Genomic DNA, 26950 nt, shown 5'->3' with positions numbered 1-26950 from the left:
GATGGTATCTCCCACCACACGCATCCCCGCTGGCAGGGAACAACAGCCGGCATCCGCCCCTGCGTGTTGTATGGCCAGGGCTGCTGGGGCGAGCCTGCGGGAAGGCTTGGGAGCTGGAGGGTGCCGGTGTCCCCCAGTGCCCCTGGCAGCAGGTACCTTCCCTGCCTTTGTTCCCTCTGCAGACTGGTGGAAGAGTGGGAGCATGAGGGCTGCCCGCTGTGTTTCTGGAGGGCTCTGTGGCTCCCCACGAAGGGAGCTGGGATATCTCTCTCTTCCTGGACCCCAGCCAGACAGCCCTGGGAAAGGCAAGTCCTCTTCCATGGGAAAGTCCTGCAAGGAGAAATCCCTGCTCGGTGCAGCCAGCCCCACAGTTCCCCTGGGCCCCTGTGTTCCGGCATGTCCCTGATGCTGTGGGGCTGAGCAGGGTGCAGAGCTAGTGGCGCGGGGAGGTGGCCTGGGGACTGCCTTCTCCCAGGCAGCCCTCATCTGCCCTCACCTCTACTCCATGTGCCCTCGCAGCAGTGGGGAGCTTTCCCCAAAGCCTTCCAAAGGGATCCTCCACAGCCCATGGGTACGAGACGATTCCCGTAAAGCTGGGGCTGGCCTTGCCACCTGCCTGGGGCTAATCTCTCGTTATGCTTTCTTGCAGTCAGTCCTAATGAGCTGTCCTGGGGGAGCCCCAAGCCCTGCAGACAAAGGCAGGACAAAGACTTCACTGCCTGGGGCCACAGGCAAGCAGAGGGGGTGATGCCGGGCCCCAAAACTGGCTTCTCTTCCCTCCCTCGGCAGCGGGGAGCACATCGCTCAGTGACACTGCAGTGAGCCAGAAAAGCTGGGTGACATGCAGCGCAGGGCAGGGGTGTTCCTCCTCTCCATTCCTCTGGGGAGTCGTGGTGCGAGGGCTGTGGGGTTAGCAGGGGTGACGAATGAGCGTGGCCGGGACCCCAGCCCGTGCTGTGGGGTTGCCGTAAGGGTGCTGGCGGCAGCTGCTCTTCCCGGGCGTCCCGCTGCCAGACCCCCGCCGGCCCAGCACATAATCCACCCCATTGTGTGGGCGAGTGCCCGGCCCCGGCCCATCTGGCGCCGAGACAATGGGGCCTTTTTCCGGCCGGCGCTGGGGGGAGATGAACTCGGAAGTCTTCCGAAGGAAAAGGCCGGTTTATAAATAGCCATCCCAGGGCTCCCAGCTTCCCCCTGCTGCTCCATCAGCCCCAATCCCACCCATCCCCAAAGCCTGCCCCTGGCACCAGAGCAGCAGTGCACCAGGGCTGGGAAAGGACCTGGAGCACATACGTGACCAGCCCGTCCCACCTGCGCACACGCGAGCAAGAGGGCAGTACGTGTCTGTTTGCACGCTGTCCCAGGGCTGCACCTGCTCCGGGTCGTGGGGAGCCTGTACCCCCAGGATGCCAAGTGACAGGCCAGCCCTGGGTGGAGGGCTCCTTCCCCCTGTGCCTTGGTGGTGGTCATCGGCTGGCTAAGGTTTCGCCAGGAGTGCTCACTCCCCCAGCTGTCCTTGTCCATCCGCCCGGCACACAGTGAGGGTTGGGCCCCCAGAGCAGGGTGCAAGGGGAGGGCTGCACAGCTCCACAGCCTTCCTCACCACCCCTGCGCTGCTCCCTGTGTACTGTGGCCAAGCCCATGTCACTTGCATGCCACAAGCCAGCCCTCACAGGGGAGCTGGACCTCTGGGGCTCCTGGGTCCGTCCTCTGACAGCAGCACCATCACCGGGGCTGATGCTGGGGACTGTGCTTTGGATGGCATGGGGCTGGGTCATCCTCACCAGTTTGGCTCCTCTTTAGGGCTTTGACACCGCTCTGCATCCACTGAGCCCCCAGCCGTCTCCGCGCAGCTGCCCCAGGAGATTGCGCTCCTCTGGCACAGAATTTCAGATGTCACCTTCCTTCCCCCCTTCCGCTCACGTCCTTCCTTCCTCCGCCTGCCCAGCCCCTCACCCGGCTCCCGCTCCCTCCCGGCCCCTCCTAAACAAAGGCACTGTAGCCATGGTTAATAATCCCCACATAAAGGCCCTGCAGAAGAGGAGAGGAAGGAGAGGGGAGACACAAAGAAGCCGCTGGGAGCCCAGCCAAGGAAGGGGGGGTGTAAGAAGGCGTTTTCCTGAGCTGTAGGACAGGGGTGTCAAAGAGGGCTCCCAGCGGTGGACAGAGATGGGGGGAGTTACCCAAAGGCAGCTTTGCCCTCATGGCACATCTGATACTCCCTCCCTTGTGATCTTCCATGGGGAGCAAGAGGTCAGACAGCCCGCGCAGGTCCCTGTATTTACCCCAGACCGCAATACATTGCATGAGCCTTAATGCATCCCAAAATACAGCTCCAGGGGCTGGTGGGAAGGTGTCCCGGGGGTTTCTACCCAATGGTAGTGAGCCTCAGCACTGCCGTGCCCCTGCAGCAGGGAAGCGATAGGCCATTCCTGGGCAGTGTGGGAAAGCACGGAGCTGGCCCGCATCCCGTCCCATCCCTGGGGAGCAGGGCCCCTCTTGGCCCTGACGGTGTTGTGTGAAGAGGTGCAGGCCTGGGCGGACACAGCAGCCGGCTTCCGCCCTGCACATCTGCCTTTCATCCACCCCGGAGCCGCAGAGGAACGAGCGCCAGCTGACAGCTCATTGCTCACCGGCACTGGTGGGGGGCTCGCTGGGAGTCAGACGGCACACAGCACTCCAGGCTCCCCACAGACCCCTCCTGGGCCCCCTGGGCTGCTCCAAGCCCCATCATGGTCAGGAGTTGCAGGGGCTGGGGAAGGCACAGGGCCCCCCATCCCCACCTGGGGCGTGCCGAGCAGCACGTCAGGGCATGCACAGCAGGAGAGAAGAATGCTGCCTGCTGCCTGCTCATACAGCCCACACTGGAACCGGCTCCCTCATGGACTGAGCCCCAAGGGTCTCACTGGGAGGGCAGGGAAAGGTGAAAGGGGCCATCACGCTGGCTATCACTCCCCTCAGGCTGCACAGAGCCAGGCTCAGCGAGAGCCAGAGGAGAAAGGCAAAAGCAATTACACACTTCCAAATAGTGCCTGCAACTTGCAGCGCTCAGATAACACCGAGGTAATCAGCCATGCCCTGGGCAGGCTGTGCCTGCGAGCTGTCCTGCAGTCCCCAGCTTTCCCTGGCTGTCGGTAGCTCTGCCAGGGGCTGCGAGTCACACTGCCCCCAGGGGCAGAGCCACCTGCCCGGGCACAGCCTCTCACCCCAGGAGGGCTGGAGGGGAAGAGCGCTGTGAGCTGTGGGCGCCCAAACGCCCCTATTCCCTCAGCTGCCAGAGAGCAAGAGCTGCTCCGTGCCTCGGCTGGGGACAGACCCCTGCACCCTGACCTTCCTACCCTGGCTGCGTGCGTGGGGCCGTGACACAGGAGCCTAATCCACACTGTTTGTTTGCACAGCAGTGAATGGCTGCCGACGCCAAATCCATTAAGCAAGCAAATAAATAAGAAGGCGTGAGATAAGGCGACAGAGAGGGAAGATGAAGGTGGCCAGCCTGCTGCGCTCCCCACGCAGAGACCCCAAGCACACTGGGTGCCACACACAGCGTGGAGGGGTGATTTCATGCCTTGCTTTCAAACCCTGCCTGTTTTCCCCAGAACCATTAGTTCAGTAGGGGGAAAAAAAAAGTTTTCTTCAAAGTTAAACAGTTTGAAAAGCAGAAACCCAGCCAACTGGAGGCACGGCCGTTGCAGTAACAGCGGGAGGCTGTTTCAGGGTGGCACACTTCCTACCACAGCGGTTGGCCAGCCTGTTTTCTCCAGGGAGCGGCATTGCCCTTTCCAACTGCTGGGAATTTTCTGCAGAAGTTTTATTAGCAATATTTTACTTTATTTTTAATACGGAATAAAAGTTAGCACCGGAACAAAATGCACCAGCAGTGTGTCATCTGGGTTCTCCCACTTGTTTGTTTCACTTGGTGGATGCTTTCCCGCGGGAAAGCGGGACCCCTTGGGCCCTCTTCCCTCACAGGGTGGCATTTGCAGGGCTTAAATCACGGTAGTTTGTGCAAAATGGAACACCCCTTCCCTCTTCCAAGGGGAGAAGATCCTAGGGCTTGTCTGGTCCTGCATCCTGCCCCTCGGAGGGAGGGGAAAGTGTGAGCACGTTGTCAGGGGGTCCCCTGACAAGGGGACACCTGCTCAAGGGGTGGCTGTTCCCATTGCAGACAGGGAGCTCCTGCCACCATCGGCTGCAAGAGCATCCCCACACTGCAGCTGTGGTGGAGAGCATCTCACAAGCAGCCTGCGCATGATGGCACAGCTCCCTTGCACTTGTTCCTCCCAGCGAACGTGCTGCCTGGGAGGAGGCCTCCCCTCTGCACAGCGACACGAGGGCTATGAGCCTTATGACTGCCCAGCGTTGCCATTTTAAGCAACTAATCTCGCGGGGAAAAAATTTAATCATTTCCGATGAATCATCAAGTCTATTTGGCTCAGAAAGTGTTGTGGAGGGGCTGGCCAGGCATAGAGAGGAGGGGGGAGGAGGGCATGGGAAGGGCTGCTGCATGGCACCAGCATGGGAGCAGGGCTTGGGCTGGGGGCCAGCACAGGGTTGCAGGGGCTAAAGGGCGGATGGTGTGAGAGATGCTTGGGGTTGCCTGGGAGAGATGCTGTGGCCCCAGAGTGGCTGAGGGTGGTCGGAGAGGTGTAGCCCGTGCTGCCTGGGGCCAGGAGCGCAGCTCACTCTGCGGGAAAATCAAGTGGAGGAAAGGATATAAGAAGGTTCAGAGCCCCTGGGCCCACAGCTGGAGGAGAGTGCTCTCGCTGCTCCCGGGAGATGCTGTGGCAGCCCTGGGCTTGTCCTCAGGTGGGGTGAACATGGGTCAGTGAGCTTCAGGAGTCCTATGTGAATGGGGAGCAAGAGTGTGGGAGGCAGAAGAGCTTTGAAGGAGAAGAAAAGCCCAAGTGCTTTGTCCTCCAACACAGTCCCTCTGGCTCTGATTGACCCGGGGGGAAACTGAGGTGCAAAGCCAGGCTGCGATGGGGCTGGGGCACTGGCCCGGGTGTCCTGCATGGTTGGCCGTGGGCAACTGGGGAAGTTTGTTGTGCTCCCCCCAGCCCATGCAGGGGGCCTGTCTGGGGGCTGCAGGAGGGGCCGGGCTGTGTTTGGGCTGGGTGATTACCCCTGCATAATAGCAGCCTTGTGCAGCCCTGAGAGCCCCCCCGCCCCCGGGCCGGCTCCGGGCCAGGCGTGCTGCCCCAGCCACCGCAACTAACGGCTTTTCCACAGCCACCCTATTCAACAGCTGCGCGGGGGCTCGGGCCACAGCTCGCTGTGCGCCATGGAGCTGAGCCCTGCCTCGGGGACAGGGCCGGGGCTTTGCAGGGACCCTCCCTGCAGGGCCGGGGGCACTGCATGCGGGGAGACTGAGGTGGAGCAGGGTCTGGGGCGCAAACCCTGCAGACCTCAGTGACCTGCCTGGGATGGCACCTCCCTCGTGTCCCAGCTGCTCCCTGAAGACCCCTCTGTCCCCAGGTGTCTCTCAGAGGCCAGGCAATGATGAAGAGTGGTTTGGTCCCCCTATTTTTGGGTCCACAATGCAGAAGCTGTGGCTGGGCTTTGGGGCGGAGCGGGGCTGAGCAGGGGAGCGGGTCTGTTCTGCCCCAAAGCACTGCCAGCCGGATCCACTGACACCTGCAAGTGGGACTCTCAGGGACTGCCCCCTTTCTAGCATTCCCCAAGCCCCTGTGAAAACCGCCTCGGCCCCACGCCTCTGCCCCCTCCGCCGGGTCTGCTTAGTGTTTTCCACCTCCAGCGCCCGGCAGTCTGCTGCCATCGGCCTGTGCAAGCCTGGGCCGGCAGGACCTGGCAGACTGCAGGTCTGCAAGCAAAGCTGGAACAAGCCCCTCCAGCAGAGCGAGAAATGCCTGAAAACGGCCCGTGCCGAGACTTGGGGGTGTGGGTTTGCTCGGGGGGGGCCGTCTGGGAGAGCCGGGGTGCCGGACGACCGCCCGAGCGATGCCCGCGGGGGCCGGGGCTCCGCTCGGGGGCGCGCTGCAGGTCTCGGCGCGGTGACGCCCGGCCGGCTGCCGCTGGGGGGTGATAAGCGGCCGCGGGCGGTGGGCAGGCACCGCGCCGACCTCCTCCTCCTCCTCCTCCTCCTCCGCCGCCTGACGTCAGCCCGCGGCCCCGCTCAGTCGCGGGAGGCCGGCGGCGGCGGCGGGCATGGCTGGGGGGCGGCGGGCGGCCGGGCTCGCCCTGGGCTGGGGCTGCTGCCTCCTGCTCTGCTGCGGTGAGTGGCCGCGGGCGCGACGCTGCCGGGACGGGACGGTCGGTGGCGGGGCGGCCGTCGGGCGCACCTGCGGGGCGGGCGGGCGGGGACGGCGCTGCGGAGCCGCGGGTGCAGCCGCCTGCGGGGCGGGTGGCGGGGCCCCGCCGTCCGCGGGCAGGGGTGTCCCTTCGCCCCGTGCCGGCTGCCGGCCCCCGCTCTCGCCGCTGCCCGGCTCCCCTTCCCAAACGCCGGGCTGCGCGCTCCGAGGGGCGGCAGCCGGCGGGGGTCTTCCCCGCGGAGCCGCGCCGGGGCCAGCCCGGGCAGCCAGCAGAGCTGACGCCCTTGGGGGCGCTGCCTGGCTTGGGGCCAGGAATGCTAAAATTGTGCTGCGGGGTGGGAGCAGCCCCCTCGAGGGGACGGCCTCGCCTGCACGTCCCCGGGCGCCGCGGGGGTGGGGGGAGCCGGGAGCGCCGCATTCCCCGTTCCGCTCTCGGGACCTCTCTGCAGCCCCCCCTAAGGCAGGGCAGCGTGAGGGGTGGCCTCTGCGTCCCCGGGGAGGCTGGCACGGTGGCCAGGGAAGGTGGCCGGCGCAAGGCAGGCTCCTGGAGCCGCGTTCCGTGGGGCACGGGCAAGGGTGGGAGGGGCAGGGCGCCTTCTGCCCCCACGTGTGTTCAGTGTACAGCAGGGTGAATTGGTGGAGTTATTAGGAAGCATCCACCCCTTTCCTTCTAAGGAGTTTTTCCCTGAGCACTGTGTTTCTCTTGGCTTTTTTCGTGCTTTCTTTTTTTAACCTCTTTCCAGTCCATTTTCACCCTCGGGGGGGGCTGCGTTTCCTGCCCTGCCCTGCTCCCCGCAGCATGCCCTCCCCGCGCCGGAGGCCAGGGTGCAGTCCCGGTGCGCTGGCTGCTCCCTGCCGCCTTCTCGCCTTGTCCCTGCCCAGCCGTGCTGCGGAGGTGGCCCCAGGCACTGGGGAAGCCCGCTCTGGCGAAGGCGTTGGCGCTGTGGGAGAGCTGAACGCCCGAGCCAAAGGCAGGCTGCTTCCACCCCTGGCCCGTGCTGGGATCCCCTTCCTCACAGCCCATGTGCCAAGTGAGGCGATTATCGGTTGGTGGCATCGATGTGCTTGCAAGCCCAGCCATTGTGAAAGGCTTGATGCTTCCCAGAAGCATGAGTGGCCATGGCCAAGCCATTTCCAGGCAGGTCGGGGGACTCACCGTGCTGCCAGGGTGGGGTACTGAGCCCACACTGGGGCTGCCAGTGCCACCCTGGCTCCTTCTGCACTGCAGTCTCCAGCTGTTAGACGTCTCTGTGGATGTTGTCACCTGGCCGGGGTTGTGAACCTTTCCTCTCCTGCTGCACGTGGCTGGGTCCTCATGGGGTGCTGGAGTTACTTTGGGGGTGCAAGTTGCCCATCCTTAGCTCCCTCCCCATCCCCAGCACGGCGAGGGCTGTGCTGGGGCGGAGGCTGTTGTGCACTGGCGGTGGTGCTGCTCGCTGCAGGGCCGGGGCTCTGCACTCTGTTTCTCCTCTCTATGAGGAAGAAGGGGTGCAGGTGATCCCACCCCTCGGAGCTGGGGTACCCCGGCTGAGGGATCTGTGCAGGAAAGGCGGCCTTGCCAGGGCAGAGGAAGGCAGCATGTGTGCATGTGCTGGGAGCAGGAGGGATCTGGCCGCAGCTGGTTTCTGCGAGAGGGGAACAGAAATCCGCGGAAACCTCAGGCATCCCATGTGCGGCTCCAGACCCCTCTGGTGCCCCTCCTCTCACTGCTCCGTGCCGGGGGCTCTGTACTGGGGGCTCTGCGCCGCCAACGCAGCCACACTCCTCGTCGGCTCCCCACACACCTCGGCTCCACAGGAGGCTGGCGGAGGGGCCGTGCTACTCCCCACCCCCTTCCCCGGCTCTAAAAGCAAATCTTTGTTCTTGTGGAGCCCTGGCTGCCGGCCGGCTGTCCGCCAGCCAGATGGAAAGGCACGGGGGCTCTCCTCCCTTCCCTGCTTGCTTGCTGCAGACGTCCTCTCTAGGTCTCCTGCTGGAGCTGTGCCAGGCACTTGGGGTGCGTGGTGCAGGCTGGAGCTCAGCTCTGCAGCTGGGCTGCTCCACACATGGCCGATGGGTCTCCAGCCCTGCCTAGGTTCCCCGACGGAGTCGGTGTATGCAGCCATGCTGAGCACAAGGGAGGATCTCCATGTCCCCAGAGCCTGCTGTGCCAGGGTGCCTGTGCCCAGTGCCGCTCCAAGCCTGCCCACACACCTGGCAGGCTGTGGGGTCTTGGAGCTGCAGGAGGAAGCCTTGTGTCCCCAGGGCTCTGGGGGCCCTTCTGTCCTCCAACTAGCCACACTTGCAGTGTCACTGAGTGCTCCTTCCAGCCCGGGGGAGGGCTAGTATCCAGCCTGCCACAGAGGAGCTGGAGAGCAATGAGCCCTTGTTCCAGGCAGGGTGGGGGCTGCAGCGTCCATGTCCACCTCCTCAAGGGCAGTGGATGGGTGGGAGGGACATGTGCCTTATGCCAGCCCCAGATGCCATCCATTCTCCAGCTCTGAGCTCATGGTTTCAGCTGCTTCGCTGCCTGGATGAGGGCTCTCATGCCGAGCGGGTCAGTGGGGTGGGTCAACAGCTCTCCCTCTCCCAGGGGCTGGCTGTGCCTGGGGCCCATCCTGAAGGTCTAAAAATGATGGGGGGGTAATGCATGGCCTGGCTGCCTGCAGCCCAGAAGTGTCAGGGCTCGGGGGAGGGTACAGGGGGGCAGCCGGAGGGCAGTCCTGCCCCAGGCTTGCCCAAGTCTGTGGGTGCCCGGACGCACCAGGCAAGTCGTGGCCATACAGGTGGACAGGTGCCTCCGGTGCAAAGTTATCTTTTCCTTTGTGTGCTCGGTGGTGCAGTTTCCTGACCCCAGCACGCGCCTATCTCTGGGGCTTTCACCTGTTTTCCTAGCACCTCCTTTCCTGTGCAATGCTTTGCTCGTCCTTCTTTGCTTAGTGCCAACTGTGCTGTGCTGATGGTATGGGTGAGGGCCAAAAGCTGTCTGTCGGGGTGTCCTGAGGTGGCTAGTCCTGTGAGCTGTGTCTTTTGCTGTGGCAGAAGGGCTCCTGGCTGCATTTTGGCACTGTGCCACCACATACCCACTCCAGACAAAGAGTATTTTGTGGGCACGGCATTGCCCTTTGAAGTTGCCTCACTTGTGAGGCTCCGTGGCTGTTACCGAGCAGCACTATCAAGGGAGCTGTTGACACAGCTGGCTTCCTCCAGCCTCTTATCCCCAGCTCCCATACCTGGGCTGAGCCATGGGTGCCGAGCGGGCTGGCCCTGTTGCTAGGGGACGGACCTCTGTCCCTTCCTGCAGGGCTGTGTGCCAGCCCAGGGTGTGCAGACCCCCCTTGCTTTGACACCTGCAGGGCTGGTGGCAATGGTGCTCCCAGCCTTGCTGTGATGCAGCCCTTGTTTGTGCTGTGCCTGCCTGGGGCTGCTCTGCCCTCAGCCCCTCGGGAAGCGGCTTTGTTCCCTGTCCTGGATCGATAGCCATTACCTTCCCCTGTGCTCTGGAGCGTGGCCAGGAGCTCCATTATCGCTGAGGGCAAGTGAGCGGGTGGCTGGGCTGGGAGGGAAGGTGTGCTGCCGGGGTCTGCTCACCAGGGGTGCGGGTCCCTGGTGCCATCTGTGCTATGGGCGAGCAGCACTGGGTTTGCTTTATGAGCAAGTGGCAGAGGAGCAGCAAGGGGCTCGCCTTGGGTACGCTGCAGGGGTGGGTGCTCCGACTGCTGGGTTCTGCGTTGCTACCCGGATGGCAGGGTCAGAGCTTGGGGAGGAACTCGGGGTCCCGGCTGCGCCACAGTCATGGTGGTCAGGGGCATGCTGCCTCCCCAACGGGCCCTATTGCCTTGGAGGGGGAAAGGGAGCAGCAGGCAGCCAGAGCTGGCTGGGGCACCCCTCCTGAGCTGCTGCTCCCTGTGCCCTGTCCTGCTGCAGAGGAACACAGCGCCTCATTCACGCCCCAGCTCCAGGGCCACTGCGGGGGCTGCATGGGCTGACATCAGGACTCCAGTCCCGGGGCGCGGGAAGGTGCAGCCATTGTGCTGCCCACTTCAGCCTCCAGCACCCAGCCCCTTCCCCTCCCTCTGATAACCTCCTGACACCTCCTTGCCTGGCCCTTGGGGCCAGTAGGGCGTGGTGGGTGCTGGTCTGGGATGCTGGCTCGGGCCAGGGAGGGGTAGAAGCATGCTCTGGGGTGTGAGGGGCTGCCCTGGGCTCCAACTGAGGCTGCCGGCAAGGCGGTCTGCTTGCTCACTGGCTGTGGGATACAGCCCCTTCCCATACCCATCCCCAGGCAGGCTGCAGCGGCTCTCCGCCTTGGTGGTGGTGGTGGGAATTTGGAGACTCAGAGGCCCATTTCAGCAAGGCTGGGATGCCATGGCAAGGGCAGGTCTGGCAGGGACTGCAGCAGCAGTGAGGTGGGTGGTTGTCTCCAGGTGTCCTGGGAAAACTGGCAGCGCAAGCACAGCGTGCCACGTCCTCCCTCTGGGAACAGGGTTGGTGGCCTGATCCTGAGGGCTCTCTGTGGACGCAGAAGGCAGCGTGGTGGCAGGAGTGGGACCGTGTTCCTGGCTGGCACTCCCTCTGGGCTGGGACACAGTGCCTGGGGGATGCCAGCGCAGGACACGGCTCTGCCCCGTGCCCTTTGTGGGGTGGAGACAGGGACAGGCCGGGGCTCAGTTCCCTCGTCGGCTCAGACACGAGGGCTTCCCCATCCTTCCTGCCCTGACTGATGGGCTCTGTCCCGCAGCTGCAGCCAGCAAGCTGGAGGTCTCCATGCCGGCAGTGGTCGAAGTGGAGAGTGGGGGCACAGCCAGGATTGAGTGCAACTTCTACATTCCTGGAAATGATTCCTACACCTACATCAACTGGTTCTACGTGAGTGCTGACCTGGGAGAGGAGTGGTGGGTGGTGGGCTGGGGTGGCAGCTACCTTGGGGCTTTCTCCAGGGCTCCCCAACAGCCTGGCCTTGGTCGCTCACCTTGCAGATTGACCACCGCAACAACCGTGTGAGGCTGTGCCACATCACAGGCAGCGAGATCCTGGAGGAGAACGCGGACTACAAGGGGCGGCTGTCGGTGGGGGAGGACAAAGCCCTGTCCATCAGCAGGGTGACGGTGCTGGACGCCAGGACCTTCGTGTGCCAGGTTGGGGCAGGCAGCCACGGTGAAGGCGAGAACCGCACTGAGCTCCATGTCTACAGTGAGTGATGGGGCAGGAGGGTAGCATGGCCATGCATCTACCCTGAGAGACTGGTGGGGCATCCCATCCCATCCCATCCCATCCCATCCCATCCCATCCCATCTAATACGCATGAGGTGGCTTCTCTTTCCAGAGGTCCCTGAGGCCCCTGAGATCACAGCGAACCCAGGAGGCATCTCCGTGCAGAGCAGTGACATCCCACAGGTGAGGAGAGGCTCTAGCTGTGCCAGGCTCCCCGCTCCCCTCTCACCATGGGGGCACCCAGTGCCCAAGGCTCTCTCTGACACCACAGATCGCCCAGTGCGTGAGCAGGAACAGCTTCCCACACCCCAACATCACGTGGCACAAGAATGGGGAGAAGCTGCAGCCAGAGGACAAGAGTGAGTTGGATGTGGATGGGGGTGGACATGAGGAACTGCACCTGCCTGCTGGGAGAGGGGCTGGGGCACTTGTGCTATCCAGGGCCTTATTGGCTGGGGACTGGCAGCCCGTGGCCACCCATAGGAGCCCTGTGCTCCCAAGGGAGCCCTCCTCTGCTCTTGTGGCCTCCCTGCGGGCTGGGAACAGCGTCTGTGTCCCCTGCAGTGGTGAAGATCCCAACCACTCTGACTCGCGAGTCAAGTGGGCTGTACACAGTGAGCAGCACCCTCTTCGCCCACGTCACCCGGGAGGACCGCAACTCCCTGTACTACTGCACCGTGCACTACTGGCTGCGGGGACAGATCCGCACCGTGGAGTCACAGCGAGTCAACGTCACTGTTTTCTGTAAGTCAGAGGCTGGGGGCCCTGTCTGCTGCCTGGTGCTGCATGGCAGGGCCCCACACCAACCCTATCCGCTCCCTTCTCCCCCAGACCCTGCAGAGCACGTGAAGCTGCAGGTCATGCCGTCCTCGGCGCTGGTGAAGGAAGGGGACGACATAAAGCTGGTCTGCGAGGCTGACGGGAACCCAGCGCCTGTCTTCAGCTTCTATAAGAGGGAGGTGAGGCCGGAGGGGACCTGGGCACCTCTCCCTTGGCAGACGTCTTGTATGGTGCTCCTTAGCCCCTGCCTGGAGGCCTCTGGGGAGTGGGATGCAGCAGCTGGGATAGAGGGTGCCTGTGTGGGGCTAAGGGCTCTGCTTCTCCCCACTGCTTGCAGCTGGAGAACAGCTGGCAGGACCTGACATCACTGGCAGACACCAACAGCGGGGTGCTGAACCTGCATGGTGTGAATAAGAGCAGCAGCGGCCTGTACAGATGCCAGACCCTGGACTTGGATGATATGAGACAGATGGAGAAGGATGTAGAACTTGTTGTGAACTGTAAGGCGGGGGACGGGACCCTGCGCACCTCGTGGTTGGTGCCCCGTTCCTCCTACTCACCCTTCCCTGGTCTCCATCCCTCTCCTAGACATTGAAGGGGTCCGTGTGAAGATGGAGCCATCCTCACCCCTTCAGGAAGGTGATAGCGTGAGGCTGAGCTGTGATGCCCACAGCCCTGTGGCCCTGGACTACCAGTGGAGGGATGAGAAGGTGAGCAGGCATTCGGGTACTGTCGCGCTCAGGCTTGGCAAGCCTGGGCTTTGCAGCAAGCCGGGCAGAGCTTGCTCCGTCTCTCCTGAGGGAGGCCAGGGGTAGGAGTCCCTCTTGTACGGACCTGTGTTGTCCATCTCTGCCTCTTCATCTCCCGGCCAGCACTGCAGGGTGGTCCTGTGCTTGCAGGCTTCCTCGCTGTGCATAGGAGGGACGGCTGAGCCCCCCTGGGACAGCCGCAGAGCCCGGGGAGCTGAGCGCAGAAGGGCCTGGTGCTCGGGGCTCATTGGTGGGGGGTGTCACTTCCCAACAGGGCAGGAAGGTCGCGGAAGGGAACCAGCTCTTCCTGAGCAACCTCACCTTCGAAACCTCCAGCAACTTCAGCTGCAAGGTGATTGCACCAAGTGTGCCGGGGCTGGAGCGGAGCAAGCAGGTGGCTGTGGCTGTTCAGGGTAAGAACCAGCATGTGTGCAGGCATGTTGCCCTGCCAGAGTCCCGTCCCACCCAGTATCATCCTTGTTCCCCCGCGAGAGCTGCAGGTGGTTGATGTGCCATCCCCACAGGGAAGCCGCGGATTGTGGCCATCAGCTCCCCGCTGTATGTGCGGCAGGATGAGGTGGTGAACCTGACCTGCAAGGCCATCGCTTTCCCCAGGCCCTCTGTCCACTGGAATGTCAATGGGACGGTGAGAGCTCTGGAGGGTGCTGGGTACAGGCCGTGGCCACCCAAAGAAGGGCTACGCATTGCTTCAGGCGCTGAATCCTTTGCTGCTTTCTCCCCTCGCAGGCTCATGAGTACGTTGAAAATCAGCACATCGCCAGCAACCTGACGGTGCGTGTGAACCACGACCTGCTGCGGGCAGGAGCCATGTGCAGGGTCTCTAACGCGCTGGGTGTCAGCGAGAAGCACATCCAGCTGCTGGGTGAGTCTTGGGCACTGCCCTCTGCCCCGGGAACCCAGAGATGTATTAGTGCCCCTCGCACAGGCGCCTGTGTGTGCCGTGCTGCCGTGGCGTGGCTGAGCTCTGTCTCTTTCCCTCCCTTCCTGCTCTACCAGTGGAGTCCATCAGAAAAGGTCAGTCTTGCACTGCGCTGGGTGTGTTTGTCTGTCAGCCCAGGCTCTGGCAGGACCGTGCCACCGAGGGAGCCGTGCTGGCCTTTGGCCGGGGGAGGGAGCCTTGGCTGCTGGCTCTAGCACCACGTCTGTCGCTGCTCCTCTCCCTGCCAAACCTCTAGGGGAACAGACGCTCCACCTGTTTGCGGCCGTGTCAAAGCTGCCTGCTTGTCCTCAGCCTGTAGCCCAGCGAGGCCATCAAATGCAGCTTCCTGCAGCCCAGAGCCACTGGGCAAGGAAGCAAAGGGATGGCCTGATGGCTTGCAGGAAACCCTGTAAGTCATCTTCCAACGGCATGCAGGGGCATGGCAACTGGGAGCAGAAAGCAGTACATTCATACAGAAACTGCTCTCGTGGAGCATTTTTGTACTGACATCTGTGTCCTGCAGGGAGCTGGAGAAGCACTGGGAACTGAAGTCTTCGTGGTGCTTTCTTGGGGGAAGGGATCCTTTCCTTGCCCCCAGGGAGGTGCAGTAATGCAGAAGCTGGAGAGCATCAGGGTGGGACAGGCATTAACTTCTTTCTCTCCCATTGTGTTTAGATCAAAAGACACCAGAGAGCAAAGGGGTGATCATTGTGGCGATCATCGTCTGCATCCTCGTGGTGGCCGTGCTGGGGTCTGTCATCTACTTCCTGCACAAGAAAGGCAAGATCCCATGTGGCCGCGCTGGGAAACAGGACATGTAAGCACTGCCGCCCGCCCTCCTAGGGAGCCCTTGGGGCCAGAGGTGCTTGCCATCACTCATGCTTCCCATCTCATTGCACCAGCCTCTCCCTGCCCAACGCGGAGGGAGGCAATAATGCAGCCTTGGGGGGCACCACGCTGGGGTCTCGGCAGTGCTTCCGGCTTCCCACAGCCTGGGGTCCACACTGCTCGCCCCGTCCACGCAGGGAGGCGCTGAGGAGGACAGCAGAGTGGTAGAGCAGCCAAGGGACCCCTCCCCAGGGAGGGACTGGGCAGCCCAAAGCTTTGTCTGAGCTGGAGCCTTTTTCACCCCTGGCCTTCCTCTGCCCTGGCCCCACTCCAGAGCATCCCCTGAGATGGAGCCCCAGGGCTTGGCCTCTCTCAACCGGCCACATGCCCTCTTTGGTATCACAAACATGTCTCAAAATTGTCACCTCCCTCCCCTAGCACAAAGCCAGAGGCACGTAAAGACAAGATTGTAGTTGAAGTTAAGTCAGATAAACTTTCCGAAGAGGCGGGGCTCCTGCAGGGTGCCAACGGCGAGAAGAGATCTGCCGCAGACCAGGTAGGACAGAGCGTCGTGCACAGCCCTTCCCCAGGGCCAGGGCTGCTCCCGGGGCTGGGAGCGGAGGTGAGGAGCGTAGGGGGGTGCATCGAGGTAAACGCTTTGCTCCTCTCCCGGCACTCCCCACCCTGCATGGGCCTCCATCATCCATCATCAACGCTCGAGAAGGGCCGTGGGAGGGAGGGGAGGTGACAAAGCCACGGCTCTCTGCTCCAAGGACGTAGGAGCAGCCTTCCCCTGCGCATGTGCGGCTCTGCTCCGTGCCAGCCCCTGGCACCTCCTGGGAGCACACTGACCACTGCCCAGCCTGCTCGGCACTGCCTCCTTCCGTCCTCCCTGGAGCAGGAGCCGGGCTCCCCAGGGGGGCTCTGGGAGAAGGAACTACATAAACATCTCTGGCCGGGAGTCAGAGCACAGGCTGCAGGAACGGGCCCTGCTCTGGCTTCTCTGAGCCAAAGCTTGCAGTGAAGGATGAGATGAGTCTCCCGAGCTGCGTGCTTACCTCTCATCTGGGGTCAAGAGCCACCAGGGGCTCGAGCAACTATCGGCAGTATCGGTGCCGGACTGTCACCATGCTAAGGCAGGGCTTGCCACACTTGTGTGTCCTGTGGAGTCACAGGGTGCGGCACCTGAGCCCGCTGCAATTTTATTTGCCTTAGGCCAAGAGATAACACTGCCCCCCACAGGTCCCGCTGCCCAGCAGCTCGCTCTCACTGCCTCTTGCCCTGGGACAGACGCTCAGCCACCACGGGGTGCCCTGGGCTGGCAGCTCCCCCACATCACTTTGCTGTCTGTCACTCAGACACCGGCAGTAGAGGACCTGGTTTCGTGTTCAACCCTAACTGCTGGTTTTTTCCCCTCTTTCTGTTTTGGCGGACTGAAGAGCGAGAAATACATCGATCTGAGAAACTAGAGAGGGAATCTACTAAGTGCTTTCTTCCTTCAAACCTTTCCTGCTCTTGGATTGCCGTGTCCCACCCCTGCTCCAGTACCTGGGGAGCACAGCCAGAGACGATTACTGCATTGCAGTGCTGAGACCCAGTGCGCAGGGGACACCCCCCTGACCCACCCATCCGTTACCTCAACCGTGGGCTTGCAGGTTGTCAACTTAGCAGCAGCAAAGCTGGACTTGCTTACTACTACAGAGAAGCCAACAGCAATATTAGAAAGAAATACCCCATTAAGCTACCTGGTGGAAGGATTTGAGGCTTTTTCAGGAAATCTGTCCTGTACGTGTGTGGGAAGGTTTTGATGCGTTTTGCCCCAAACTTGCTCAGAGAAGCTGGTGAAATTTTACTTTTACTTCTGGGATGTCCCAGGCACCTTAGATGTAGCGGTGTGCAGGTTATACGAGTGAAGAATGGAAGTGGTGTGTTAGAGCAGCATTTGCCAGCTGCTGGGGAGGTGTTAGTGCTTTGCTTTTCCTTTCAGCTGTTCTTGTCTCATTGGTTTAGCCCAGCGTGTCCTGGCGATGCTGTGCAGGCAGGGAGCTCCACGACGGGTAGCTGTGATCCTACAGGAGGAAAGTACCTGGCAGAGCAAGGACAGGGGCACCCATCTCTCGGGCACATGCCAGACCAAGCCCTTAGGTTCTCTGGTTTGTAGCGTGGCCTTGCTGACGTGAGGCGGGGAGGCTTCCCTCTCCCCACTTCCCAGGGAATTGGATTGCTTCTAGGGGGGCTGCGCAGCTGCTGGCAACAGCGGGTCCCAGACACACACACACACACCCCCCCCAAATTTAAAGAGTATTAGGCCAGGGCCAGTCGGCAATGTCTCAGGGTTCTTTTTGTGCTGAACAGTTACCAGCCCCGCGTAAAACTGGTTTGTTTCTGTGCTTCCGTGGCACCTCTGGCCCCACAGCTGTGCCGGTGCTACAGCAGCTGAGTGGTGGAGGGGGAGATGGGCAAGCAGCCTGCCTTTAGCTTCCGCTGCAGCGGCCTGTCCCAGCCCTCTGCCTGCAAACATGGCTCTGCCTCCTAGAGGGATCAGCCCCCGCAGCCTCTCCTTCCTCCAAGTCATGTACTCTCAGTGCTATGCTCTCTGCAAGCCTAGCTCCCCTGGCCCTTCGGGAAGGGGCTAACGCGGGGCGACAGGAGAGATGTCCCCTTGCGCACCCCCAGCATCCTCTGCCGGGAGCAGGGAGCCACACAGCAGCCCTGCAACCAGCGCCCTAACAAGCGGTGAGCTATACTCGTGAGCTACAAGTGTTGTCGAAGCAGAAGCTTTGGTTTATATATATTTTTGTTGGATTGTGTGTAAATTTCCAGAAGTTTTGTCTGAAACTTGCAAGGTTTTTTTTATATATGTGAAAATAAAGTACTAAGTTCAAAGCTGGGTTCCGAGTTTGTTCCCGCTGGCAGCAGCCCCATGGGGAGGGTAAGGGCAGTGTGTCTCCCCCGTCCCCGCTTGATGTCAAGGCTCCCTTCCCCAGGAGCAGGTTGCCAAGGCCAGGTGGCACCGTGGCACCCCCACCCACAGGTTTGCTTCCACAACGGCAGGACCTTCACCTCGGACACGGGCTTCATCAGATGAGTGTTGGGCTGGCGGACGCTGCCCCAGGGTCTCAGCCTGGCTGCTCTCAGCACACGCTGCCCCAGTGCGACTTTTGCCAGAAACGGGCCTTTGCTTCCTGGACAAAGGCAGCAGAAGAGGGTTGGCTCAGCCTGCCTTTGCACCGCCGCCAGGGCAGGAAGATGTGCTGCGTTTGTCCGTATGAGCTGGTGCTGGTAACGGGTGGTGCACAAGTCCGAAACCGAATACTAGGAGGTAATGGCTAACGAGTACTGGTAGCTACTAGTCCATAATCCTGTTGAGGTTCTGACATGACACATCTATACCCTCTGTAGCTGGCAACAGATTATTCTGTAGATTGTAATAGGTAATTGCATTAATAGTTAATATAGACACTAATAACTACCAATACTAGTAAGTCTGCTAAGGTATTCTAATAGATAATCATTGTATTAGATTGTAAGATATAATTATATTACCAGTGATGGTAGATACTAAAAGATAATACTGTCAATAGAATTTGATAGATCCCAACAGTAGAATCTGTTGGGTAGTTGTGTGGGTAGCTAATATAGATAGTAATAACTACTTACAGATAAGTCTATCACTGAATTCTAATAGATATCGAGACACTTATAGTAGATAATTGTATTGATAGCTACTATAGCCATTAATAGATATGAATGGATATCTATTTAATAGGTAACGGAAAAATAATGGATTTTTCCCTTACAGAATTTGAATAGATTCTAACTGTTATTCATATACTAGCTACTCTAGATCCTAATAGATAATTTTTACTGATATATTCTAATAGATTTGAATTGATAATTGTATTCATAGCTACTATAGATACTAAATACAAATAGGTAGTTAATTTCTTAGATGCTAATAGTAATCATAGAACCATAGAATGGTTCGGGTTGGAAGGGACCTTAAAGATCACCTAGTTCCAACCCCCAAATAAGAATAGTTTTTATAGAAATAGTAACATTATTTTGTTTATAATTTAATTTATATTTTTATATAATTATTTATAATATAAATATTGTATATTATAGTAAATAGTAATAATTTTTAATAGACAATTGCAATAATGCTAATACAGTTATGAATAGATAATTCTGTTAAAGATTCTCATAGATGATGGGACAAAATTGTATGGCTAGCTACTAAGCATACTAGTAAGGCATTCCATTCATGAATTCTAATGATTCGAATAGATAATTGCATTTATAGCTACCATCAATAATTCTATAAGTAGATTCTATTATAGATTCTACTAGACTATTGTATTTCTAGCTAATATAGATAATGATAACTACTTAATGAATTATTGTTATTAGATATTGGTAGATTATACAAGCAAATCTTATTACAGGCTATTGTAAATGCTAATAAATCTACAAATACAGTCTGATAAATTCTGATAGATAATTTTAGGACCAGCTAATGTAACTACTATTCTTAGATAACTATTGTTGTGTTCTAACAGATAACTGTACGGGTAGAAATAGCGATTTGCATTACTCCCTACTATAGATACTAATACCTAGTTCGATTATTAGAATCTATAAGAAAACTTCACTACTTGCTGCTGTTGATGCTAATAATTACTAATAGACTTGTTTTAGTAGAATCAACTCTAACAATTGAATTACTATTAGTAACTTAGTGTCTACAGAAGCTGTTATCTGATAACCTTAATATTCTAATCTAATATAACCAATAAACAGAATTCTCTGTTAGCAACAGCTGCTGTAAATGCTAATAATGCTAAAACCAACTCTGTTAGTGAATTCTGATGAATACCAATAACCCTAACAAATAACTCCAGCAGTAGCTTCTGTGGATACCAATAGTTACTCATCGATAATTGCAGTATTAGAATCTATCAAGTTCTACGAGAGAATCGTTTCACTAGCTATGATAGACACTAATAACCACTACTAAATAAATCCATTAGCAATTCTGTTGTTGCACTGTGCCTGATTCTATAACGCAGCTCTGCTAGCAGCTAGGTAGATGCTAACACTAAGAGACAACTCTGTCACTACGTTGGCTTTTGGAAGGCAGCAGCCTGCACTAGCTAACTGTACTAACACCTGAAATAGCCACAGGCCCGACTTAGATTCCCAGTCTAAGACGTAGTGCACGTTATGGACAGCACCACGGGACCCTGTGCACCCAGCAGGCTCCTTTGGCTTTTAATTAGATTGGAGGTGCTTGATACAACTGAACCCCACGTGCCCCCTCATTTGAGACCAGTTCATGTTATTTAACCCCTCATGGCCTCATGTGACACAATTAACCACATTCGACTATACAGTGACTTCTTTGAAGGGGCACTCGACCCAAGTTAACCCCCTATGTCCCCAGGTAACCTCCATATTGATATCTTTGAGGGTTCACTTGACCCCTCGTGTCCTCATTTGACCCCATAGTGATGTTTTGAGGGTTTGTTTCACCTTAAGTGACCCCTCGTGTCCTCATTTGACCCCTGTGTCCTCATTTGACCCCAATTCACCTCATTTGACCCCCACAGTGATTTTTTGAGGGGTCGTTTGACCTCAAGTGACCCCTCGTGTCCTCATTTGACCCCTGTGTCCTCATTTGACCCCAATTCACCTCATTTGACCCCCACGGTGATGTTTTAAGGGGTTCACTTGACCTCAAGTGACCCCTCGTGTCCTCGTTTGACCCCTGTGTCCTCATTTGACCCCAATTCACCTCATTTGACCCCACGGTGATGTTTTAAGGGGTTCACTTGACCTCAAGTGACCCCTCGTGTCCTCGTTTGACCCCTGTGTCCTCATTTGACCCCTGTGTCCTCATTTGACCCCACGGTGATGTTTTAAGGGGTTCACTTGACCTCAAGTGACCCCTCGTGTCCTCGTTTGACCCCTGTGTCCTCATTTGACCCCACGGTGAAGTTTTGAGGGGTCGTTTGACCTCAAGTGACCCCTCGTGTCCTCATTTGACCCCTGTGTCGTCATTTGACCCCACGGTGATGTTTTAAGGGGTTCACTTGACCTCAAGTGACCCCTCGTGTCCTCATTTGACCCCTGTGTCCTCATTTGACCCCAATTCACCTCATTTGACCCCACGGTGATGTTTTAAGGGGTTCACTTGACCTCAAGTGACCCCTCGTGTCCTCAAGTGACCCCTCGTGTCCTCGTTTGACCCCCAGGGTGAAGTTTTGAGGGGTCGTTTGACCTCAAGTGACCCCTCGTGTCCTCATTTGACCCCTGTGTCCTCATTTGACCCCAATTCACCTCATTTGACCCCAACAGTGATTTTTTTGAGGGGTCGTTTGACCTCAAGTGACCCCTCGTGTCCTCATTTGACCCCTGTGTCCTCATTTGACCCCAATTCACCTCATTTGACCCCACGGTGATGTTTTAAGGGGTTCACTTGACCTCAAGTGACCCCTCGTGTCCTCATTTGACCCCTGTGTCCTCATTTGACCCCACGGTGAAGTTTTGAGGGGTCGTTTGACCTCAAGTGACCCCTCGTGTCCTCATTTGACCCCTGTGTCCTCATTTGACCCCACGGTGATGTTTTAAGGGGTTCACTTGACCTCAAGTGACCCCTCGTGTCCTCGTTTGACCTCACGGTGAAGTTTTGAGGGGTCGTTTGACCTCAAGTGACCCCTCGTGTCCTCATTTGACCCCTGTGTCGTCATTTGACCCCACGGTGATGTTTTAAGGGGTTCACTTGACCTCAAGTGACCCCTCGTGTCCTCATTTGACCCCTGTGTCCTCATTTGACCCCAACAGTGATTTTTTTTGAGGGGTCGTTTGACCTCAAGTGACCCCTCGTGTCCTCATTTGACCCCTGTGTCCTCATTTGACCCCATATCACCTCATTTGACCCCACGGTGAAGTTTTGAGGGGTTCACTTGACCTCAAGTGACCCCTCGTGTCCTCATTTGACCCCTGTGTCCTCATTTGACCCCACGGTGAAGTTTTGAGGGGTCGTTTGACCTCAAGTGACCCCTCGTGTCCTCATTTGACCCCTGTGTCCTCATTTGACCCCACGGTGATGTTTTAAGGGGTTCACTTGACCTCAAGTGACCCCTCGTGTCCTCGTTTGACCCCCAGGGTGAAGTTTTAAGGGGTTCACTTGACCTCAAGTGACCCCTCGTGTCCTCATTTGACCCCTGTGTCCTCATTTGACCCCACGGTGAAGTTTTGAGGGGTCATTTGACCTCAAGTGACCCCTCGTGTCCTCATTTGACCCCTGTGTCCTCATTTGACCCCTGTGTCCTCGTTTGACCCCACGGTGATGTTTTAAGGGGTTCACTTGACCTCAAGTGACCCCTCGTGTCCTCATTTGACCCCTGTGTCCTCATTTGACCCCACGGTGAAGTTTTGAGGGGTTCACTTGACCTCAAGTGACCCCTCGTGTCCTCATTTGACCCCTGTGTCCTCATTTGACCCCACGGTGAAGTTTTGAGGGGTTCACTTGACCTCAAGTGACCCCTCGTGTCCTCATTTGACCCCTGTGTCCTCATTTGACCCCACGGTGATGTTTTAAGGGTGTCATTTGACCTCAAGTGACCCCTCGTGTCCTCATTTGACCCCTGTGTCCTCATTTGACCCCACGGTGAAGTTTTGAGGGGTCGTTTGACCTCAAGTGACCCCCTCGTGTCCTCATTTGACCCCTGTGTCCTCATTTGACCCCACGGTGATGTTTTAAGGGGTTCACTTGACCTCAAGTGACCCCTCGTGTCCTCATTTGACCCGTGTCCTCATTTGACCCCAATTCACCTCATTTGACCCCAACAGTGATTTTTTTTGAGGGGTCGTTTGACCTCAAGTGACCCCTCGTGTCCTCATTTGACCCCTGTGTCCTCATTTGACCCCACGGTGATGTTTTAAGGGGTTCACTTGACCTCAAGTGACCCCTCGTGTCCTCATTTGACCCCTGTGTCCTCATTTGACCCCACGGTGATGTTTTAAGGGTGTCATTTGACCTCAAGTGACCCCTCGTGTCCTCATTTGACCCCTGTGTCCTCATTTGACCCCACGGTGAAGTTTTGAGGGGTTCACTTGACCTCAAGTGACCCCTCGTGTCCTCATTTGACCCCTGTGTCCTCATTTGACCCCAATTCACCTCATTTGACCCCACGGTGATTTTTTTTGAGGGGTCGTTTGACCTCAAGTGACCCCTCGTGTCCTCATTTGACCCCTGTGTCCTCCTTTGACCCCACGGTGATGTTTTAAGGGGTTCACTTGACCTCAAGTGACCCCTCGTGTCCTCGTTTGACCCCTGTGTCCTCATTTGACCCCAATTCACCTCATTTGACCCCACGGTGATGTTTTAAGGGGTTCACTTGACCTCAAGTGACCCCTCGTGTCCTCATTTGACCCCTGTGTCCTCATTTGACCCCAATTCACCTCATTTGACCCCACGGTGAAGTTTTGAGGGGTTCACTTGACCTCAAGTGACCCCTCGTGTCCTCGTTTGACCCCTGTGTCCTCATTTGACCCCACGGTGAAGTTTTGAGGGGTCGTTTGACCTCAAGTGACCCCTCGTGTCCTCATTTGACCCCTGTGTCGTCATTTGACCCCACGGTGATGTTTTAAGGGGTTCACTTGACCTCAAGTGACCCCTCGTGTCCTCATTTGACCCCTGTGTCCTCATTTGACCCCAATTCACCTCATTTGACCCCACGGTGATGTTTTAAGGGGTTCACTTGACCTCAAGTGACCCCTCGTGTCCTCAAGTGACCCCTCGTGTCCTCGTTTGACCCCCAGGGTGAAGTTTTGAGGGGTCGTTTGACCTCAAGTGACCCCTCGTGTCCTCATTTGACCCCTGTGTCCTCATTTGACCCCAATTCACCTCATTTGACCCCAACAGTGATTTTTTTGAGGGGTCGTTTGACCTCAAGTGACCCCTCGTGTCCTCATTTGACCCCTGTGTCCTCATTTGACCCCAATTCACCTCATTTGACCCCACGGTGATGTTTTAAGGGGTTCACTTGACCTCAAGTGACCCCTCGTGTCCTCATTTGACCCCTGTGTCCTCATTTGACCCCACGGTGAAGTTTTGAGGGGTCGTTTGACCTCAAGTGACCCCTCGTGTCCTCATTTGACCCCTGTGTCCTCATTTGACCCCACGGTGATGTTTTAAGGGGTTCACTTGACCTCAAGTGACCCCTCGTGTCCTCGTTTGACCTCACGGTGAAGTTTTGAGGGGTCGTTTGACCTCAAGTGACCCCTCGTGTCCTCATTTGACCCCTGTGTCGTCATTTGACCCCACGGTGATGTTTTAAGGGGTTCACTTGACCTCAAGTGACCCCTCGTGTCCTCATTTGACCCCTGTGTCCTCATTTGACCCCAACAGTGATTTTTTTTGAGGGGTCGTTTGACCTCAAGTGACCCCTCGTGTCCTCATTTGACCCCTGTGTCCTCATTTGACCCCATATCACCTCATTTGACCCCACGGTGAAGTTTTGAGGGGTTCACTTGACCTCAAGTGACCCCTCGTGTCCTCATTTGACCCCTGTGTCCTCATTTGACCCCACGGTGAAGTTTTGAGGGGTCGTTTGACCTCAAGTGACCCCTCGTGTCCTCATTTGACCCCTGTGTCCTCATTTGACCCCACGGTGATGTTTTAAGGGGTTCACTTGACCTCAAGTGACCCCTCGTGTCCTCGTTTGACCCCCAGGGTGAAGTTTTAAGGGGTTCACTTGACCTCAAGTGACCCCTCGTGTCCTCATTTGACCCCTGTGTCCTCATTTGACCCCACGGTGAAGTTTTGAGGGGTCATTTGACCTCAAGTGACCCCTCGTGTCCTCATTTGACCCCTGTGTCCTCATTTGACCCCTGTGTCCTCGTTTGACCCCACGGTGATGTTTTAAGGGGTTCACTTGACCTCAAGTGACCCCTCGTGTCCTCATTTGACCCCTGTGTCCTCATTTGACCCCACGGTGAAGTTTTGAGGGGTTCACTTGACCTCAAGTGACCCCTCGTGTCCTCATTTGACCCCTGTGTCCTCATTTGACCCCACGGTGAAGTTTTGAGGGGTTCACTTGACCTCAAGTGACCCCTCGTGTCCTCATTTGACCCCTGTGTCCTCATTTGACCCCACGGTGATGTTTTAAGGGTGTCATTTGACCTCAAGTGACCCCTCGTGTCCTCATTTGACCCCTGTGTCCTCATTTGACCCCACGGTGAAGTTTTGAGGGGTCGTTTGACCTCAAGTGACCCCCTCGTGTCCTCATTTGACCCCTGTGTCCTCATTTGACCCCACGGTGATGTTTTAAGGGGTTCACTTGACCTCAAGTGACCCCTCGTGTCCTCATTTGACCCGTGTCCTCATTTGACCCCAATTCACCTCATTTGACCCCAACAGTGATTTTTTTTGAGGGGTCGTTTGACCTCAAGTGACCCCTCGTGTCCTCATTTGACCCCTGTGTCCTCATTTGACCCCACGGTGATGTTTTAAGGGGTTCACTTGACCTCAAGTGACCCCTCGTGTCCTCATTTGACCCCTGTGTCCTCATTTGACCCCACGGTGATGTTTTAAGGGTGTCATTTGACCTCAAGTGACCCCTCGTGTCCTCATTTGACCCCTGTGTCCTCATTTGACCCCACGGTGAAGTTTTGAGGGGTTCACTTGACCTCAAGTGACCCCTCGTGTCCTCATTTGACCCCTGTGTCCTCATTTGACCCCAATTCACCTCATTTGACCCCACGGTGATTTTTTTTGAGGGGTCGTTTGACCTCAAGTGACCCCTCGTGTCCTCATTTGACCCCTGTGTCCTCATTTGACCCCACGGTGAAGTTTTGAGGGGTCGTTTGACCTCAAGTGACCCCTCGTGTCCTCATTTGACCCCTGTGTCCTCATTTGACCCCACGGTGATGTTTTAAGGGGTTCACTTGACCTCAAGTGACCCCTCGTGTCCTCGTTTGACCTCACGGTGAAGTTTTGAGGGGTCGTTTGACCTCAAGTGACCCCTCGTGTCCTCATTTGACCCCTGTGTCGTCATTTGACCCCACGGTGATGTTTTAAGGGGTTCACTTGACCTCAAGTGACCCCTCGTGTCCTCATTTGACCCCTGTGTCCTCATTTGACCCCAACAGTGATTTTTTTTGAGGGGTCGTTTGACCTCAAGTGACCCCTCGTGTCCTCATTTGACCCCTGTGTCCTCATTTGACCCCATATCACCTCATTTGACCCCCACAGTGATTTTTTGAGGGGTCGTTTGTCCTCAAGTGATCCCTCGTGTCCTCATTTGACCCCTGTGTCCTCATTTGACCCCAATTCACCTCATTTGACCCCACGGTGAAGTTTTGAGGGGTTCACTTGACCTCAAGTGACCCCTCGTGTCCTCATTTGACCCCTGTGTCCTCATTTGACCCCACGGTGAAGTTTTGAGGGGTCGTTTGACCTCAAGTGACCCCCTCGTGTCCTCATTTGACCCCTGTGTCCTCATTTGACCCCACGGTGATGTTTTAAGGGGTTCACTTGACCTCAAGTGACCCCTCGTGTCCTCATTTGACCCGTGTCCTCATTTGACCCCAATTCACCTCATTTGACCCCAACAGTGATTTTTTTTGAGGGGTCGTTTGACCTCAAGTGACCCCTCGTGTCCTCATTTGACCCCTGTGTCCTCATTTGACCCCACGGTGATGTTTTAAGGGGTTCACTTGACCTCAAGTGACCCCTCGTGTCCTCGTTTGACCCCCAGGGTGAAGTTTTGAGGGGTCGTTTGACCTCAAGTGACCCCTCGTGTCCTCATTTGACCCCCAGAATGATGTCTTTGAGCGTTCACTTGGCCTCAGGTGACTTCTATGTCCTTATTTGACCCCTAACTGAATAATAATCAAGTAATCTAATTACTCGATTCTATTAGAATATGTTCACTCTTATCATTAGACTTCTTAGTATAAACTGTATATAACTCTTTCCTGCCCTCTGTTAGTGTCCATTACACGAACTGGAATTGAGCAGCTAATTGTGGTAGTAGTGCAATAGCTCAAGGCAGTGGCAGTCTGGAAGAGTCACAGGTGAGTTACTGACCATCTCCGACTCGGGCGCCCTGACCAAAATGACCGAGACAGGCTTGAGCAGGATATTCTTTATCCAGGACTCACAGAACCAACACGACATA

The 26950-nt window shown here is 57.2% G+C and overlaps 1 protein-coding gene across 2 annotated transcripts; it reads left to right on the top strand.

Moving 5' to 3' along the window:
• The first annotated feature begins 6090 nt into the window (after window positions 1–6090).
• MCAM (melanoma cell adhesion molecule) lies at window positions 6091–17645 on the top strand. Of its 2 annotated transcripts, XM_054223116.1 has the most exons (15): window positions 6091–6232; window positions 10990–11117; window positions 11228–11441; window positions 11575–11645; window positions 11734–11821; window positions 12027–12206; window positions 12294–12421; window positions 12580–12742; window positions 12831–12952; window positions 13266–13404; window positions 13516–13637; window positions 13739–13874; window positions 14607–14748; window positions 15198–15315; window positions 16199–17645. In XM_054223116.1, the coding sequence occupies exons 1-15, from the start codon at window positions 6166–6168 to the stop codon at window positions 16226–16228; spliced, it is 1848 nt and encodes a 615-aa protein (XP_054079091.1). In that variant the 5' UTR covers window positions 6091–6165; the 3' UTR covers window positions 16229–17645. The 2 variants fall into 2 exon arrangements, with proteins under 2 accessions (XP_054079091.1, XP_054079092.1); XM_054223117.1 differs by lacking the exon at window positions 15198–15315.
• The last annotated feature ends 9305 nt before the right edge of the window (window positions 17646–26950 follow it).

The sequence above is a fragment of the Rissa tridactyla genome, chromosome 17, assembly GCF_028500815.1.
Source record: "Rissa tridactyla isolate bRisTri1 chromosome 17, bRisTri1.patW.cur.20221130, whole genome shotgun sequence".
Lineage (NCBI taxonomy): Eukaryota > Metazoa > Chordata > Aves > Charadriiformes > Laridae > Rissa > Rissa tridactyla.
This window is presented reverse-complemented; position numbering and strand designations above follow the sequence as displayed.

What these genes read in the sequence shown, in the direction of transcription:
- MCAM (XM_054223116.1), top strand. Translation starts at nt 6,166, where the DNA reads ATGGCTGGGGGGCGGCGGGCGGCCGGGCTCGCCCTGGGCTGGGGCTGC. An exon ending in GCTGCAGCCAGAGGACAAGA is followed by an intron (nt 11,822 to 12,026) that starts GTGAGTTGGATG and finishes TGTCCCCTGCAG; the next exon opens with TGGTGAAGATCCCAACCACT. An exon ending in TGTAGAACTTGTTGTGAACT is followed by an intron (nt 12,743 to 12,830) that starts GTAAGGCGGGGG and finishes TCCCTCTCCTAG; the next exon opens with ACATTGAAGGGGTCCGTGTG.